At 36.0% G+C, this 18285-nt stretch overlaps 1 protein-coding gene across 6 annotated transcripts in view; it reads left to right on the top strand.

The window, feature by feature from the left end:
• PTBP3 (polypyrimidine tract binding protein 3) overlaps positions 1–13975 on the top strand; it is a 113820-nt gene extending 99845 nt beyond the window's left edge. For 5 of the 6 annotated variants that reach the window (XM_039240504.1, XM_039240496.1, XM_039240530.1 and 2 more), the window contains 7 exons: positions 296–373; positions 3261–3400; positions 3550–3583; positions 6774–6866; positions 7957–8173; positions 12044–12121; positions 12263–13975. In XM_039240504.1, coding sequence (XP_039096435.1) covers positions 296–373; positions 3261–3400; positions 3550–3583; positions 6774–6866; positions 7957–8173; positions 12044–12121; positions 12263–12395 — 773 coding nt within the window. In that variant the 3' untranslated portion in view covers positions 12396–13975. Of the gene's footprint in view, positions 1–295; positions 374–3260; positions 3401–3549; positions 3584–6773; positions 6867–7956; positions 8174–12043; positions 12126–12262 lie in introns of those variants that run through there. The other variant, XM_039240511.1, reaches the window with a different exon arrangement.
• Positions 13976–18285: the final 4310 nt, after the last annotated feature.

The raw sequence follows: 18285 nt of genomic DNA, 5'->3' as shown, positions 1-18285 counted from the left end.
AGGGCATGAAATTCAGCCTCACTAATGAAACTAAACGAAAAGAAAGTAACTAATAACTCAAGGCTAAATAACAGCTAAGCTCTACTCTTAAACCTTGAGCCCAGTTGAAAGAGGTTAGCCTCTGGAAGGGGCAGAGACTCTTTACTTACACATTAGGGATCACCTTTTGAACAAATCTTTATTCCATAACAATATCTCTTTATCAATAGCATACCATCATAAAGCTTTTTTAAAAATTTTTTTGATAACCATATCTGTAGGTAGAATATTTACTTTAGCTTTTCTTTCCCATTAGGTGCGCCAGGTATAATTTCTTCACCGTATGCAGGGGCTGCTGGATTTGCCCCAGCCATTGGATTTCATCAAGCTACAGGTGAATTTTTAAAGTTGAATATGAAATAGTTTTTTAGTGATCTGTATGTTCTAGGAACTTATCAAGATGAAACACATGACTATATTTGAAAGTTTACAATAAAAGCATTATATCAGCCATAGGAATAATGCACTGTATGATGCATAACTTCCTTGTCTTTACAGATACTCTGTGGTTTCATTCTCAGCCCCCAGTTACATTATACATCCTGCATCATATGTACTTGTTATTGACACAGATTACTGTCGGTTGACTGTATTAAGTAGCCTAACATTTGCCTTTTAGATTACTCTATAAATGTATGAACTGCTTCTGTCTTTGCTGATAAGCTTATCAATTACATGTTGAATGGACCTGTGTCTTACTTACATTAGGGTTCTGAATGCCTGTGATGGCCTTCAACACATACTATGCAATCAGTAAATACTTGAATTAATAAATATTAAATCCTTTCTTATGTCATTAATGGTTTCAGAGAATTACCATAGAGAGTATACATGCTGTTTATTGGGGGGATATATATTTTTTCTAGCTAATGGAAATAATTAAGAGATAGCAGTTGGTTAATACTCTGATAATGACTCTCAACTCTTTTCCAAATAGTAAACAGAATAAATCTGATCATAAGTTAAGGAAAAGATAAAATTTACTTTATTATTTTCTTTCTGATGCCTAAAGAAAATACTACTGTTGGTGATTAGAAGAGTGGCATAGTGTTAATCCTATTGTACATAAACTACATTTCCAGTTTCCAGCTGACTCATGAGTATAACGGTATTTTAAATTGCAACATAGCGGCTTTCTGTCAATAATCTTCATATTCTGCCCCTCTAATTTTGGGAATTTTAGTTACTCTCTTTGATACAGAGGATGAAGTTGACTAAAAGAGAAAAAATGATATGGTTGACATTTAAGTTTTATGTTTTTGGTGGGGGGGGTAAATGGTTTTTTAAAACTTATTTCTGAGAGAGAGAGAGAGAGAGAGAGAGACAGCATGAGCAGGAGAGGGTCAGAGAGAGAGAGGGAGACACAGAATCTGAAGCAGGCTCCAGGCTCTGAGCTGGCTGTCAGCACAGAGCCTGATGCAGGACTGGACCCCACGAACCGTGGGATCATGACCTGAGCCAAAGTCAGACACTCAACCGACTGAGCGACCCAGGCACCCCTGTTTTTGGTGGTTTTAAGAAATCTTAATACATGTTTAATTAAGTGAAATTCTACCTAATCCATTAAAATGAAGGCATTATACATTATTTTTATTTATTTGAAGCTTCCCAAAGTTTAACTGATAAACATTTGGGAGTAGTGATGTATTGTTTCCTTCATTTTAGATATTTCTTTTTGATACAAACAGTATGTAAATCATCGCAGATATTAAGAGTAAAAAATGCGGGGCGCCTGGGTGGCTCAGTCGGTTAAGCATCCGACTTCAGCTTAGGTCATGATCTCATGGTTTGTTCTCACGGGTTCGAGCCCCGCATCGGTTTCTGTGCTGACAGCTCAGAGCCTGGAGCCTGTTTCAGATTCTGTGTCTCCTTCTCTCTCTGCCCCTCCCCCACTCATGCTCTGTCTCTGTCTCTCAAAAATAAATGTTAAAAAAGATTAAAAAAAAAAAAGAGTAAAAAATGCACTTAGGGGACTCCTGAGTTGATAAGACTTAAGCTTCAGTAAGCAGGTAGATACACACACGCACACACACACCCCCCACATATGTACATACTACACACCTTACCATGTTGCTACATTGTACTGTTGGTGATATGTAATAAACCTTCACAGGTTATTCAGAAGTTGCAGAGTTGGATTGGAAGGGCATAGGAAGAGGCCATGTGAACGAAGTTGCAGAGTTGGATTGGAAGTGCATAGGAAGAGGCCATGTGAACGACCCATTGAGTATAGATTTCATGGAAAATATCCACCTTGAGAAAGTGGTCTGCAGGAAGATGATGGTTAAAATGACCTCATTAGATTGTCAAGCAGAATAGTCTGAATGTAAACTATATTGAAGTTTAATTACATGATTTGCGGGAAAATAACCAGACCCTATTATAAGGAACTTTGAGCTTAAAGAATCAATAATTATCATTAAGGAACTGGTTTATTTTACATTAACTAGGGATTTTACCTTAGATAATTTTTAAGCTGAAAACACAAATAGTAGGACTTTCAGAAATAGTAAAGTGCTATTTTAGGCATAGTATATAGTATCAATATTCCAGTATTATAAAACTTGAAGTAATTCTAGAATATCTAGAGATCTCTGAAAATTCTTGCTATAGAAGAATACTGAACTCTATAAATCAATTATTGATGGTTATATTTATACAGCACTTTATAAGGTTATAATTTTTTTTTTTATACAATACTATTCTTATACAGAATGTTTTGTATTCTGCATCCTGGTATACAGTTCAGTGATTTTTAGTGAATTTACAGAGTTATGTAGCCAGTTATACAGTCCAGTCTTAAGAGGACATGTAATACTTCCTAGTCACAGATACGACTTTTGCTGAAGTGTTTTTTTTTTAATTTTGTGGTAGAAGCCAAATGAAAATCTACCTTATAACAATGTGCTAGAATATCTTTCAAGAAATGGAGTGCTTATTGTTGATAGATCCTTCAAAAGCCTAATGACTTTTAAGACCAGTGAATTCAGTTGCTCTGCAAAATTCTGTATAATAAATAACAGAGTACTGAGCATGATGCTGTCCAAGAATAAGGAAGTTGACTTCTAGGCTTAACTGGCCTTTGATATCCTTATGGTAGCTTTGACTTGTTTTCTTCTATATTTTTGCTTTCGTCTTCATTTATTTATTTAAGTTATATCCAGTGTTGTAATTCCCCAGATAACCAGTATACATTGAAATGCTTTTGATATTTTAAAAAGGTATATCAGTCCCAGCTGTTCCTGGAGCTCTGGGCCCTCTCACAATCACCTCCTCTGCTGTCACTGGAAGGATGGCCATTCCTGGGACTAGTGGTGTACCAGGAAATTCTGTTCTACTTGTCACCAATCTCAATCCGGATGTGAGTTGAAAATTATTTTATAATTTTAGTCTTTTCATAGCTTTTGATCTAGGGTTATGTTCAAATGAAAATGTTTAAGATTGTTTCATACACTTTAATTTTTTTATTTAAATTTGACTCTTATATTTTGTGTTCTCCTATTCAAACAGCTTATCACACCACATGGGCTTTTTATCCTGTTTGGTAAGTTTTTTTTTGCTGTTTTTAATGTCTGTGATGTGGATTAAGCCTGTTTTATCACTCAGTAATATTTATCAGTTATCTCTATGTACCAAATAGTGTGTTTCACACTGAAGATAGAGAAGGAAATAAGTAAGATGTAGTAAGTAATTACAGTTAAAGTAAAGTTTTATAAAAAGGGAAATAGAAATTGTAATAGGAACGTGTACTTGGGAGACCTAACCTAGCTGAGAGAATCAAAGATGGTGTACCGATAGAAATGATAGTTAAGCTGACTTGTGAAAAATGAGTAAGCATTGGCCAGGCAAAAAGGAAGGGCGAATGTGCTTTCCCACGTACTAGCAATGGGTGAGAGAGCTCCTGGAACATGGGAGTGAAGGAAGCCGCTCCCAATGGAAAGTGTTGACGCCGGACAGATGAATATGGACAAGGTCAGGAAGAGCTTTGTAAACTAAATTAAGGAGCTGGATTTTTAATCTAAGGACAGTGGGAAACCATTGAATAGTTTTAAGCAGAGAAGAGGAATAATGAGATTCAGGTTTTAAAAATAGTCTCCAGATCTTCTAATAGTGTTCCTCACTCAGTTAAAAAAAAATGTAAACTTTATCCATCTTTTCCTGTACTCATTATATACAGTATAATATGCACAAATAGAAATATAAGAACAAAATAATCATTATTTTAGAGATTTTTATTAATGGTGAAACTTCATAAAAAACTTACAACATTTAATGAGAAATACTACTTAATATGTTTCATTATTTAAAATCTTTTCCATTTTGATTCAGTATTCCCAGCTCTGATTTCCAAATTCACTTGATTTTAGTGCTTGATCTTAAAGGTTGTCATAACTGAAAATGATAGCTCATAAAGATAAGTGATTTAAGTGGAAATGTTTCATTGTCACTGTACCTAATTAATTATGGTACTAATTTCTCAATCTCACCCATTCATTTTTGTTGTACTTTACCTAGAAAAGTTCCATTTTTTCCTCTTGTTTTGTTAAATAAATCATTTGATGTTGCAAATTGCTGTATTAGAATATTTTTTTAACAGATGGGGTTAAAACTCACTGGTACTCTTTATTTGGAAATTTAATAGGATAGAAAGTCATTTCAAAATCTTGAGTGGATAATAGGTTTTTTAGACAGTTTTTTTGAGATGTAATTTGTAACCATACAAGTTCATCTGCTTAGGTACATAACCCATTGAGTTTTAGTAAATTTACATCGTTGCACATGCAGCCATTACAGTCCAGTTTTAGAACATTTCTGTCACCCCACAGAGATTCTTCATACACCTTGGAGTTCATAAAAAAGTTTTTATTCCTGACACATTCATATAATTTTCAGTAACAAAATTATGTATTAATGATAAATTTTCACATGTCTTTCTAATAACTTAATGTATATTTCTTTCCAAAAGCAATTAACTTCTTACTCGTTTAAAAAAATATCGGGGCGCCTGGGTGGCTTAGTCGTTTAAGCGTCCAACTTTCGCTTAGGTCATGATCTCGCGGTTCGTGGGTTCGAGCCCCGCGTCGGGCTCTGTGCTGACTGCCAGCTCAGAGCCTGGAGCCTGTTTCAGAGTCTGTGTCTCCCTCTCTCTCTGACCCTTGCCTGCTCATGCTTTCTCTTTCTCTCCTAGAAATAAATAAAAATATTAAAAAAAAAAAATATATCACCCTCGGGCCGCCTGGGTGGCTCAGTCGGTTAACCGTCCAACTTCAGCTCAGGTCATGATCTCACAGTTTGTGGGTTCGAGCCCCACGTCAGGCTCTGTGCTGACAGCTCAGAGCCTGGAGCCTGCTTCAGATTCTGTATTTCCCTCTCTCTCTGACCCTCCCCTGCTCATGCTGTCTCTCTTTATCTCTCTGATTAAATTTAAAAAATTAAAAAAAAAAATATCACCCTCAACTTGAAGAACAAATTTTATTTTTTTTATTTTATTATTTTTTAATGTTTTTTATTTATTTCTAGGAGAGAGAGAGAGAGAGACAGCGTGAGCAGGGGAGGGTCAGAGAGAGAGGGGAGTCACAGACCGAGACAGGCTCCAGGCTCTGAGCTGGCAGTCAGCACAGAGCCCGACGCGGGGCTCAAACCCACGAACCGTGAGATCATGACCTAAGTGAAAGTCGGACGCTTAACCGACTAAGCCACCCAGGCGCCCCTGTATTTTTTTTTAATATCTATTTCAACCACTCATCATTTCTGAGAAAGACAGCCAATTTGGAATTAGGAATAGTTGTCTTTTTTAAAAATACCATTCATCTCTAACTTAAGTTGCTCTTAGGTGCTTGCCCACAAGATAATCAGCACTCCTTGTGTGTGCCTTGAAGATACTCACGGTCATTCTTTCGTCACATAACAAAGTGTGCTTATGGTGCTAGTAATATTTAAGGGTCTAATTTTTATTATATTAGTGATACCCTCTAGCACATAAACTGCAATCTAATTTGATGTATTAAATTTTAAAAATAATATTCTTCCTATTGTAGAAATTTCTGCCTATAATTTCATGCATATATTAAAAATTTGTAAAATACAGTTTTTCATAGTAGCTTATATAAACAAATCTGTATAAATGAGTTTGACTATTTTCCCCTACGCCCCAATCATTTTGCCAGTCCTTTGGAATATGGAATCCACTTTGGGGAAGACTAATATAGAAAGATTGATTGTATTAAGGTCAGTTGGGGTGCTGTTAGCATGACTTAGATCTGAAATGATAATGGTAGCTTTGATGGAGGTGAGGATGGGAAGAAGTGGATAAGTGTAAGAGATATTTGGGCCACAAAATCAATGGGTGCTGGTGATTGACTGAATATGAGAGTTTAAGGCAAGGGAGAAAGTTAAAAGATGCCTCCCAGGTGTCTGACTAGAGCAAATATATAGATGATGATAATATATATCAGCAGAGTCAGTGAAACCGGAAGCAGGGAGAGAAAAATGGAGATGAATCCATTTGGGGCATACTAAATTTGAAGTGTATATGCGACCTCCAAGTGAAAAGGGTTGAGTAGATTAAAAGGACTGGAACATAGAAGGGATAACAAATTTGGGAGCACATGTGTGGAATTGCCCAGAGAATATTTACATGAGAAGAGAAGCCTTCTTTAAATGTATTAGTAAAATTGAACATTACACAGGAACTTTTTTGTTTAATTAAGGTTTTGTTTTGTCTTTTCCATTAGGAGTATATGGTGATGTACATCGAGTGAAGATTATGTTTAATAAGAAAGAGAATGCCTTGGTTCAGATGGCAGATGCAAGTCAAGCTCAGCTAGGTACAGTGATTAATAGTAGTAATGATAGCCTGCTTCTCTGGTAGGTGAATTTGGCTATAAAATAAACCTCTGGGTGGTAGGAATATCATTTTACTGAAGGGTACCTCCTTATGCAAATGTTTTCATTATTATTTGGACCTACTTCTAGTTTAAGATTCAAAAATAGGGGTGCCTGGGTGGCACAGTGGGTTAGGCATCCAACTCTTGATTTCAACTAAAGTCGTGATCTGTCTCACAGTTGAGAGATCGAGCCCCACATCAGGCTCTGTGCTGGGCATAGAGCCTGCTTGGAATTCTCTCTGCCTCTCTCTGCTCCTCCCTCCATTCAGGTGCAAGCTCTGTTTCAAAAAAAGAAAAAAAGATAAATAGTTATTTCTCTTTGAAGTCTGAAGTTCATTTATCTACTTGAATGTATGGTTGATGTTTGGAGCTTTATAAACTCTAGTTTTTTCCCATTAAGTATAAACTAATAAATGTGACTTTTTTGGTTTCATTTAATTTTATTTATTTACTTGTTTTTCTTTCAAATTAAGTTTTCTGGAACTGTTTCATGGGTTAAATGTTTGGGCAGACTTCATCATAATGGTGTAAGAAAGTAGAATCCCATGGCCTTTATTGTTCATAGTTACAGTGGCTTTAAAAATATTACTACTTAGTTTTTTTATTTAAAAAAATGTGTTGCCAGGGGTACCTGGCTGGCTCAGTCAGTAGAGCATGCAACTCTTGATCTCAGAGTTGTGAGTTCAAGTCTCACTTTGGGCATGGAGCCTGCTTTAAGAAAAAAAAAAAAGCATTGCTTGAGATTAAAATACTTTATTCAATAACCATTTCCTGAGCCCTTGTTCTGTGCACTATGAAACTTTCTAGCACTCTACTAGTTATTTTTTGTTTAACTTCTTCTCTTTCATTACAGTAAAGTCATTTAATACGTTTCTGTATTTAAGAGTTTTTGGATTTAAAACCATTATAACTCAGAACTGGCAATATAATTTTAAATGACTAAAGAAAAGAATTTATGATAATTTAGACAAATTTTACAACAACTTTATCTTAATACCCAAACTTTTCTTATTTTCTTCCTATGCACCAGCCATGAACCACCTGAGTGGGCAGAGACTTTATGGAAAAGTGCTTCGCGCTACATTGTCCAAACATCAGGCAGTTCAACTTCCTCGAGAGGGACAAGAAGACCAAGGTCTGACTAAGGATTTTAGCAATAGTCCTTTGCATCGCTTTAAAAAACCTGGCTCTAAAAACTTCCAGAATATTTTTCCACCATCAGCCACTCTGCATCTTTCCAACATCCCGTATGTACCCAATTAATTATTATTCATTTAGATGATTAATAATATTGTACAGTATATGGTTTGGGAGAGGTAGAAATTCTGAAATTATTCTAATGTAGCAGTTGTCCATGTCACCAATTTCTTATGAGATTACTTATTTACCATCATGTCTTTAAGTTATATCTCTAGTCTTAACACCAAAAGTGAAAGCAACAGTTTCTTTTCAAATAGAGAATTAGTGGGGCGCCTGGTGGCTCAGTCAGTTGGACGTCCAACTTTGGCTACAGTTCGAGTGTTTGAGCCCTGCGTTGGGCTCTGTGCTGACAGCTAGCTCAGTCTGGAGCCTGTTTCAGATTCTGTGTCTCCTCGCTCTGACCCTCCCCTGCTCATTCTCGTGCGCTCTCTCTCACTCTCTCAGAAATAAATAAAAAACATTAAAAAAAAAAAAAAAAGATGTCCCAAATAGAGAATTAGCAACTAGTTACCTTTCAGTTATAAAAAGGCATAAAAATAAGTTTATGCAGAAATATTCCATTGGTACATACTTGTTCATCCCTTTGTACAGAAGTAGAGAATTAACGAACGTAGCAAAATCAAACAATTTATGTGTCTAAGAATATGGTAAAAATGAATTTTCTAATCTTTATCTACAAGTTGCAAAGCCGTATATATGTTAATTACTCTGGGGCACATGGGTGGCCGAATCAGTTAAGCGTCGGACTCTTGCTTTTGACTCAGGTCATGAAGTCAGGATTTGTGAGTTTGAGTCCAGCACCAGGCCCCACAATGACTCCATGGAGCCCGTTTGGGACTCTCTCTCCGTCTCTCTGCCCACCCTCCCCACTTGTGTGTGTGCCCATTCTCTCTCTCTCTCTCTCTCTCTCTCTCTCTCTCTCTCTCCAAATAAATAAATAAACCTTTTAAAAGATGTTTAGGGGTGCCTGGGTGACTCAGTCATCTGAACATCCAAGTTCAGCTCAGGTCGTGATCTCACAGTTTGTGAATTCAAGTCCTGCATCAGGCTCACTGGTATCATCACAGAGCCCACTTTAGCCCCTCAGATCCTGTGTCCCCGTCTCTATCCCTTCTCTGCTTGTGTGCTCTTTCTCTCAAAAGTAAAATAAATAATTTTAAAAATGTTTATAAAAACTAAAAATTATCATGACTACATTTTAACCAGTGTTTTAATAGACTTGTTCTTTAGTCATCGTTTTTTTTTTTTTTTAAGTTTATTTAATTTATTTTTGAGACAGAGACAGTGTTGAGTGGGGAAGGAGCAGAGAGCGAGGGAGAGAGAGAATCCCAAACAGACTCTGCACTCCCAGCACATATGAAGATGGCAGTTGTATATAACTTAATCTAATACATGCAGACAGAATAAACATTGGAAATGGTGGGGTTGTATGTGTCCACGTCTGTGGAAATTTAAAGACTTGAGGGAATGAGGAAGGGTAAAAAAGTCTAGAACATTATTGAGAATGAGAATGGGGATGACTGGGAATACAAAGTAATCACTCAAAATAATGTTGAATGCTCAGTCTGCCAGCTAGTCTCTTATCTAGGGGCTGGTCTCAGGTTGCAACCTACATAAGATACATAGGCAGAAGAGAGAGAGGATGTTAGTATTTTTTATATATACATATATAATTTAATTTTTTAATGTTTTATTTATTTTTGAGAGAGAGACCGCGTGAGCGGGGGAGGGTCAGAGAGAGAAGGAGACACAGAATCTGAAGACAGGCTCCAGGCTCTGAGCTGTCAGCACAGAGCCCGACGTAGGGTTCCAACCCTCGAACCGCAAGATCATGACCTGAGCCGAAGTCGGACGCTTGACCGACTGAGCCACCCAGGCGCCCCGATGTTAGTATTTTTTGAACCATCTACCGAGTTCTGGGCACCATGCTGGCAATTTACATTTGTTACCTCATTTATCTCCATATAATAACCTTTTTTTTAATAAAAAAATGTTTATTTATTTTTGATAGTACACCTGAGAGCAGGTGAGAGGCAGAGAGGGGGCCAGAGGATCCAAAGCAGACTCTGCACTAACAGAAGAAAGCCTGATGCAGGGTTTGAACTCACAAATCAGGAGAACATGACCTGAGCCAGTCAGACACTTAATTGACTGAGCCACCCAGGTGTCCCTATTTTAACCATTTTTGAATGTGCCATTTAGTGTACATTCACATTAAGTACATTCAGATTGTACAACCATCACCTCTGCCCATCTGCAGATTCTTGTCATTATCCCAAATTGAAGCTTTGTACCCATTAAACAGTAATTCCCCATTTTCCTCTACTTTCCAGTCCTTGATAACCACTATTCTTCTATTAATTCATTTATAAAAACCATTGAAATAAAGTCATTGGTTTCATTTTATCAGTGAAACTCTCTCAAGTTAAGCACCTTATGCAAAGTCACATACCAAATGAATGAGAAATAGAGTGTGAACTCCGATCTGTCTCCATGCAGAGCCAGTCATTGTCCTCCTGCACCATCATCACTGGCAGTTGTGACATGAGGTACAGTGTTCTTAAGACATTAGGGCAGTTAAATCATCTCATAAGAAATTAGGGAACGACAAGTGCTATCTTAGAATACTTTAGTCAGTTGACTCTCATGTGATAGGCCACTGTATTAGTTATCTACTGCTGAATAACAGATCACCCCAAAACTTAACAAAGTAGTAAATGTTTATTATCTAATACTGTTACTGTGATTCAGGAATCAGAGTGGCTTAGCTGATTAGTTTTGACTTAGAGTGTCTCAATAACGTGAAGGTTTAACTGGGGCTAGAGGATCTACTTCCAAAGTGGCTCATCTAACGTATGTGCCTAGTTGTTGACAGGCAGCCTCAGTTCCTTGCCACAAAGGACTTCTCCATATGGGTGTTTGAGCGTCCTTCTGAAATAGTGGTTGGTTTCTTCCAGAGCTAATGATTCAAGGGAGGGCAGGGTGGGAATTGCAATGCCTCTCAGCCTTAGAAGTCTAACATGTCAGCATACCTGGGTGGCTCAGTCAGTTAAACATCGTGACTTCGGCTCAGAGCATGATTTTGCAGTCAGTGAATTTGAGTCCTCTCAAAAATAGTAAACGTTAAAAAAAAAAAAAGTCAAACGTTGTTTCTACGGTACCCTAAAGGTTACAAAGGACATCTCTTCCTTATGGGAAAGGAGTATCTAAAGGCCTTGAATACTAGGAGGCAATAGTAGTTGGGGTGGGGGGTGGGGTGTGCGGTGCATCTTAGACCCTGACTCCCACATACATGTATTCAGAATTACCCTAAAAGCCATTGAAATGTAGACATCTGGTCAAGAGCCAACAAGTCAGAATTGGGAAGTAACTTTGGAAATCCTACTAACGTCGATTACTGAAGTCAGTGGTATGGGTAGTTATCCCTTTAAAAGAAATATAGATTTTCTTGTTCTTTAAATACCGACCCATATTTTTTTTAGTTTTTTTTTTTTTTTAAATGTTTATTTATTTTCGAAAGACAGAGACAGAGCACAAGCAGGGGAGGGGCAGAGAGAGAGGGAGACATAGAATCTGAAACAGGCTCCAGGCTCTGGGCTGTCAGCACAGAGTCTGATGCAGGGCTTAAACCCACAGACCATGATATCGTGACCTGAGCTAAAGTCAGATGCTTAACTGAGCCACCCAGTTGCCCCAGTACCTGCCCATATTTTATGCAAAAGATTTGAGACCAAATTACATTGTTTGAGAACATGTCTATGTGTCAGTCTTGAACATCTTTCAGGGCAGTTCCAAATCATGGCTTTATTGTCTTAAAAATGTGAGATACTCTGGAGATTTGACAGTTGAAAGTTAATCTTTGGTTCGTTAGAGAATTGGGGCTAAGTTAGTTGACACTCTCTGTGATATTTCCACAGCCCTTCTGTTACAGTGGATGATCTGAAGAACCTTTTCACAGAAGCTGGATGTTCAGTGAAGGCTTTTAAATTCTTTCAGTAAGTCCATGCTTTCAAGAAATACGTTATTTTATGTGGTGTGCAAAATTTAAAGGTAGCTCAATGAAGTCGTCTAGATTTGGGGGGATTTGTGGGTAACATTAATGTACATACTTTTTATACTTCTTCCGTGATTTTCAGGAAAGATCGCAAAATGGCACTCATTCAGTTGGGATCTGTGGAAGAAGCAATCCAGGCCCTCATTGAGCTTCATAACCATGACCTTGGAGAAAATCACCACCTCAGAGTTTCCTTCTCAAAATCTACAATCTGATTTTTCTGTGAATTTTTCTCCTAAGACTGGACCATAATTTCAGTAAAACCTTCAGACATAGACTGAAGCAGCTCAAGACCAATTCTGCCTCTTTCACAAAAATAACTCTGAGTTTGATATCCAAGTATATTCAGAAAATCAAGGGACATTCTTTTTTTCCATTTTTCTCCCTTGTCAGTATGTGATCAAAGGCTTGTTTTTCCTTTGTACCTTCGTGTCTATGAATATAACCTTCAGGAAAAAAAATCAGGAAAAGAATTTTTTGAATAATTTAATTCCCTGTATTAAATCGGATTTCAAGAGGACAGACTTTATTTTAGTTTGGGTCCAGATCAGCCTTATACAACATTTCTAAACTCCTTTGTACTTTGGAAAAATTTAAACAAACAGACTTTTTAAATTACTTACAACGAAGTTTTTAACTTTATGATTCAGAAGTTCGACCCCTATAGGAAATTATGTTCACTTCTAAATTTTATCAGTTGTTAGGCATATATTGATAGGTATTATACATAAACAAATTGGGTTGTATTGGAAGAAAATTTATAAACTTGCACATTTTCTTTTAGTAGTTTCTTTTTTTCACTGTAAGACACTCCTTTGAAGAATACATATCTTTAATTTTTTAAGACTGTTTGGAGAAATGAAGTGTCTCAGTTGTCCCCAAGGAAATTAAATGGAATCCAGGATCTGTTAAGGTGTCATAAGAAATACTAATTTTATTAGGAAAAGTCATGGTTTAAATTTCAAAATGATACTATTTGCTGAGTAATATGATCTTGGAAAATTTAAAAAGAAAAATAATCCTACTTATAAACTACTTTTTTATAATTGTTTTCAGAAAAAAAGTTTACAGTCTTAAGGAAAATATTCAGGTCTATCATATGGTTTGACAGATTTTTTAAAAGTTATTTTTGGTAAGGTCTTCTTTTAGAAAAAAATTAATCTCAAGGGTTTTTTGTACCACTATAATCTCTAATACTTATTCAGAATTACTGTGTATTTACTTAATTTCTTATTATGTGCCTTATTATGTGCTTATGATACAATAGGTTAGAATTTTATCTAAGTATCTTGAAAGCTATATTGTGGGCTTGGTGAGCGTTTTGTTTTTTCTTTCCCTGTTTTGGTAAGGATTTTAAAGTTTTTTCATTGCAATTTAAGTGGTTTTCAATAAGTAATAGTTTTTATTCAAATTTTTGGTGCTTTGGTGCAGACATGGGGTAGGAAAGGGTGATGGTTTGGGGAATAACTCAGTGCACACCTGTAGGCCTCTTCACTTTGTGACCAGTGGTGGTCATTGCCAGTTATAGCATACCAGTTTGAGACTATAAAATGCAATTTCAGTTTCTGAATCTTGTCTAACCTTTATCACCCAGTAGAATTTGTCTCAGGTTTACTTGGATTTTCTCAGTACAGTGGGATGCTTTTCTTTGTTAATGTAACTTTATTACTGAGTGTCCACCTTATATGGAATATGAGAAGGTAGGTCCTTTCTCATACTCTGTCCTTTTCTCTTTTGGTTGAGTGTAAGAATACATTTTAATGTTGCTTCAGTGATTCTGTAATGTAAAATTATTTCTTTTTAAGGAGAAACTTTGCATTCATTCATTATTTTTTCAATGCTTGATCAGATTTTTTTTAAAAGCAGAATTTGTCACAGGGGTCATTTTTGTCCATCCCTTTTACACTTTTAAGATTCTCAGAGTAGCTCATCTCACCTTTAAAAAGAATATCTCAGTCTCTTTACTATATTGCAGCCATTAATTTGAATGTTGGAAGATTTTTACAAAAGAAATTTTATAGAAAATTAGAGACTACAGAAGATACTATAGGTTATAAAAAGCAGAATTCACTTAACACTGAGAAGCAGGTACCTGGTAGAATAGGAAGGAGGACACTAAATTGAGATTCATTTCAAATGAGTCTGTTTTAGCATTGGCTGAATGGATAGTAATAATCAGTTATATAGGTTTGGTTTTGTTTTGTTTCACTTACAAAATGTGTTTTTACCAAAACACTGGGGGTAAGATGGGGGAGGGAAAAACACTTTTTTAAAAGAAACCTCCCCAAATTTGCTTCTTTATTTCTTCCATACAGGCACTGTTGTAATTTTCAGTGTCACATTTATTGGATTATTTTGTTTGCTTTGAGTTAGAAATTACTGTGTAAGTTTAATTCATGATTCTCATAACATTTAGTGTCAGTGTAGCAGAATGGAAATCAAAATAGTGTTGAATGTAATTTTGAAGTAGGGAATGACCTTTAAATCTGAGAGAACATTTGAACCTTTTTCAGGGATGTGTGTGTATGTCTGTGTTTGGTGTGGTGTGGTGTGGTGTGTCTGTGTGGTGTGTGTATGTGTAGGTAAGTATGTATACATATACATGCACTCTCCAAATGTACATACATATACACATTACATACATTTTAATTTATTGACAAAGTCAAATTAAGATTTGGAAAAGTGAGATATTCTTGTCTAAACTAGTATGTTTGAAATCTTCAATTTGTGTCTGAAATTAGCTGTAGTGCATGGATATTGTCCATATTGGGTTATTTACTGTTTGAATCATAGAGGTCTATAGTATTTGTGTTGGCATTGTTTCTGTAGAAAGATTTAAAAATATCAGGGTAGTGGAAAAACTAGATCTTCGTACTTTTATTTTGGCATACATTTATTCAGTATCTTCTAAACAATGTTTATTTTCACTGTTGAGCTGTCCATATTATCCTATTTCTAAGTTTATTTCCTTTATTTTAAGAAGTATTGTCTTACCACTTTTGGAGGTGTCTTGACTTGTACACAGAGTATATATATTCAGGTCTTCAGAAAATAGCAGTACACGTTCAGCAATAGCAATGTAAGCCAAAAAGTTTGAGATTTAAATAACTTGCATAGCAGTAAAATGTGTTTTTTGTGAGATACAAATAGAAAAATGACCCAGTATCTCAGTATCTTAATCAATAGCTTACTGGAGAGTATCAGAATTCCCCAATAGATCCAATAGAATGCCATATAGTCTTTAAGACTAAATATTACAATGTTATTTTTAGTAATGTTTCTGATTCTGTTAAAAGTTGCAGATCTCGGGGCGCCTGGGTGGCTTAGTCAGTTAAGCGTCTGACTTTCGCTTAGGTCATGATTTCCCGGTTCGTGGGTTCGAGCCCCACGTCGGGCTCTGTGCTGACTGCCAGCTCAGAGCCTGGAGCCTGTTTCAGAGTCTGTGACTCCCTCTCTCTCTGACCCACCCTGCTCACGCTGTCTCTCTCTCTCTCTCTCTCTCCTAGAAATAAATAAAACCTTAAAAAAAAAATTTAAAAGTTGCAGATCTCACAATTTTTAGAGACATAATTTTGCCTGCCTAATTCCTTAAGGGAGCAGTGTCTTCTTTGGCTCCGCCTACGATGGTGATCATTGGTTCTACTTCAGATGATAAAGAGATAACTCTCATAAATGTCATTAGGCAGTTGAATTTATATAGTGAATATGTTTCATGTAATTTCTGTTCCCACTAAATACTTTTGGACAAAAGATGACAAACTCAAAAGTATGTGTTTTTCCCCCAGTGAGTCACTTAAAAACCCTAAGTTTGCCAAACTATCAATCTATCTCTTAGAAAACCTGATGTGTACTGCTATTTTTAAACCAAAAAGACAGCATGACTATGCGTAAAAGCATTTTTCTTAGCCTTTCCTTTGTCTTGATCAGTTGTTAACAAGAATAAAACTGCCAGACTTAAAATATTCTACTATTGTGCTAAAAAAAAAATGCAATTTAGATTGCACAAAAGTTTTCCTTTAAAGAAAATAGAACTCAGCTGTCCTTCAAAAGAGCTGTGTTGTTATCTAAAAACTATTTGCAGTCTTTTTTCACAGCAAATTCTAACAGTTAGTTGTGAATGGTTTAAAAAGTAGAAAATTGCTAAAATATTAGTGGGGGGTTTTATAGAGGGAAGAAAACCAAACAGGACCAAAGTTTATGTGCCTTCTTCAGTAGTCTTAATTGACCTTTTCTTCCTATTTGAGACTAAGGTAGTATCAGTATTCTGGTTTTCAGGAAATATGTACTATAAAGTTTTAAAAGAATGTTATCTCACAGACTATTCATACAAGCAAAGAATTTTAACTGTAGAAATGAGGTTTCAGCTACACTTTTGCCTTTCTCACATAATATTCATTGTATAGCATTGTGCAGGTCCAAGAATGAGCTGCTCTAAATCTTTGTGGTAGTCATTTTAGTTTTTGTAACCTGAGGCATATGTTCCAGAAAACAGGGATATTTGTCTGGTCCAGTGACCTTGGTGATAATAGTCATGATTGAAAGCTGCTTATAGCAAGCTTAAGTCAGCACTGTAAACAGATTTTGTTTTTGTTGTGTTATTTTCAGTTTTTGAATCTCTGTAGTAGTTGTATTAACAGATATTTAAATAGTTATTTTGGATGTCATTTAAAAAACAAAACATACTCTGGCCTTTTCCCCCCTTACCATTGTTACCTAGATCTTTAAAAAAAAAATTCATCCCACATCCAGAAAGTACTAATTATAAATTGCTGACCAAGCAAAGTTTTGCATCAAAATGTCACCTCATTGCTCTGACCAAAGACTTAACTGTTCTGGTTTTAACTCCTCTCATTAAGCATTTTTTCCCAAGCTCCTTTCTGCAAGAAGACCCAGTGCAAAGCGGCCTTTACTTTCTATTTCCTATTGGTGAATAGACTACTTAGAGAAAATGGGAGTATAAATGTGAACAGAATGGATTAGGATGTTAGGGTTTGATGGGCATTTTCAGTACTGTATTTAAGAAAAAAAAAAATAGCACAGCTAGGAGCCTCTGACATTGTCTTGTGTTTTATGTGGTCTGTTCATAAAATTCCCTTTTTCAGTTGATAAGAATGTTCATCTAACAGAAGAAAATGCTGTAAATATTTGTAACAACTTTTTTTTAACCAGGCCAAAAAAGGAAAAAAAAAAAGGTTTTTGGGAACAAGTTAACATATAAAGTGGTTTTATATAAAACATCAATTGTCTTGTATATTTTGATAAGCAGCAGTACCAGCTTTCATTTGTAACACAGTTTGTGGCGTTGGAAGAAGAGGATTCTGTGATTGTTTAAGTGAATTATGTTATAAATGCAAAGAGAAGATAAAATATTAAAAAGCATATTTTCTAAATGCGTAGTGCATGGTTAATTCAAGCTTCTGTACACTACAGTATATTCCATTTTCGTTCGGTTTGTATATTTGCTGACTATTACTTGATATCTCTAATCTCTTTTCCTAACGAGTATAGCATTGTAGCATGCCTTTTAATAAATGTCATGACATCTGTACTCTCTTAAAATTTTTCTGTGTTCTTGTGTCTGTACTTTGGGTTTCTCCTTGTCTTACTTGTAATTCCAATGATGTCATATTTTCTTTTCTTTTTCATAGCCATCCATCTAAACTTGTCATAGTTAGGGATAATAGCAAGCACATATTCATACAAGTTTAAAAGCTGATAAAACCCTAAGTATGCTAACCACCTCTCTTTAAATTAAGGAATGGTTTTTAATTTTGAGGAACATAGTGCTTTTCTAATCGTCCTACATGCAACTTCTATGGCCCTCTCCCTTTAGTACAAGTACATTGGCACACTTGCATGAGTTCTCTTTCTCTCTCTCTCCTCTCTCCCTTTCTCCACCTTTTTGTGTATCTAACACATACACTCTTCATGTCAATGCGATTGCCAAACAAGAATTAGAACATTTCTTCCAGTTCAGCTTTTGGCTTCCCTGTGGAATTAGTATACATATTTGAAACATGAGGTGTCGTTCCAGACCAAATTTGTGTTCCTTTTAGTTAAAAGGTAATGCAGTTACAGCTGCCTATATATTGCTTTTCCTTAGTC

This window comes from Hyaena hyaena, unplaced genomic scaffold (genome assembly GCF_003009895.1).
Source record: "Hyaena hyaena isolate Hyena2069 unplaced genomic scaffold, ASM300989v1 scaffold_6, whole genome shotgun sequence".
NCBI classification, from domain to species: domain Eukaryota; kingdom Metazoa; phylum Chordata; class Mammalia; order Carnivora; family Hyaenidae; genus Hyaena; species Hyaena hyaena.
Note: the sequence above shows the minus strand (reverse complement) of the source record. Positions and strands in the feature narration are given on the sequence as shown.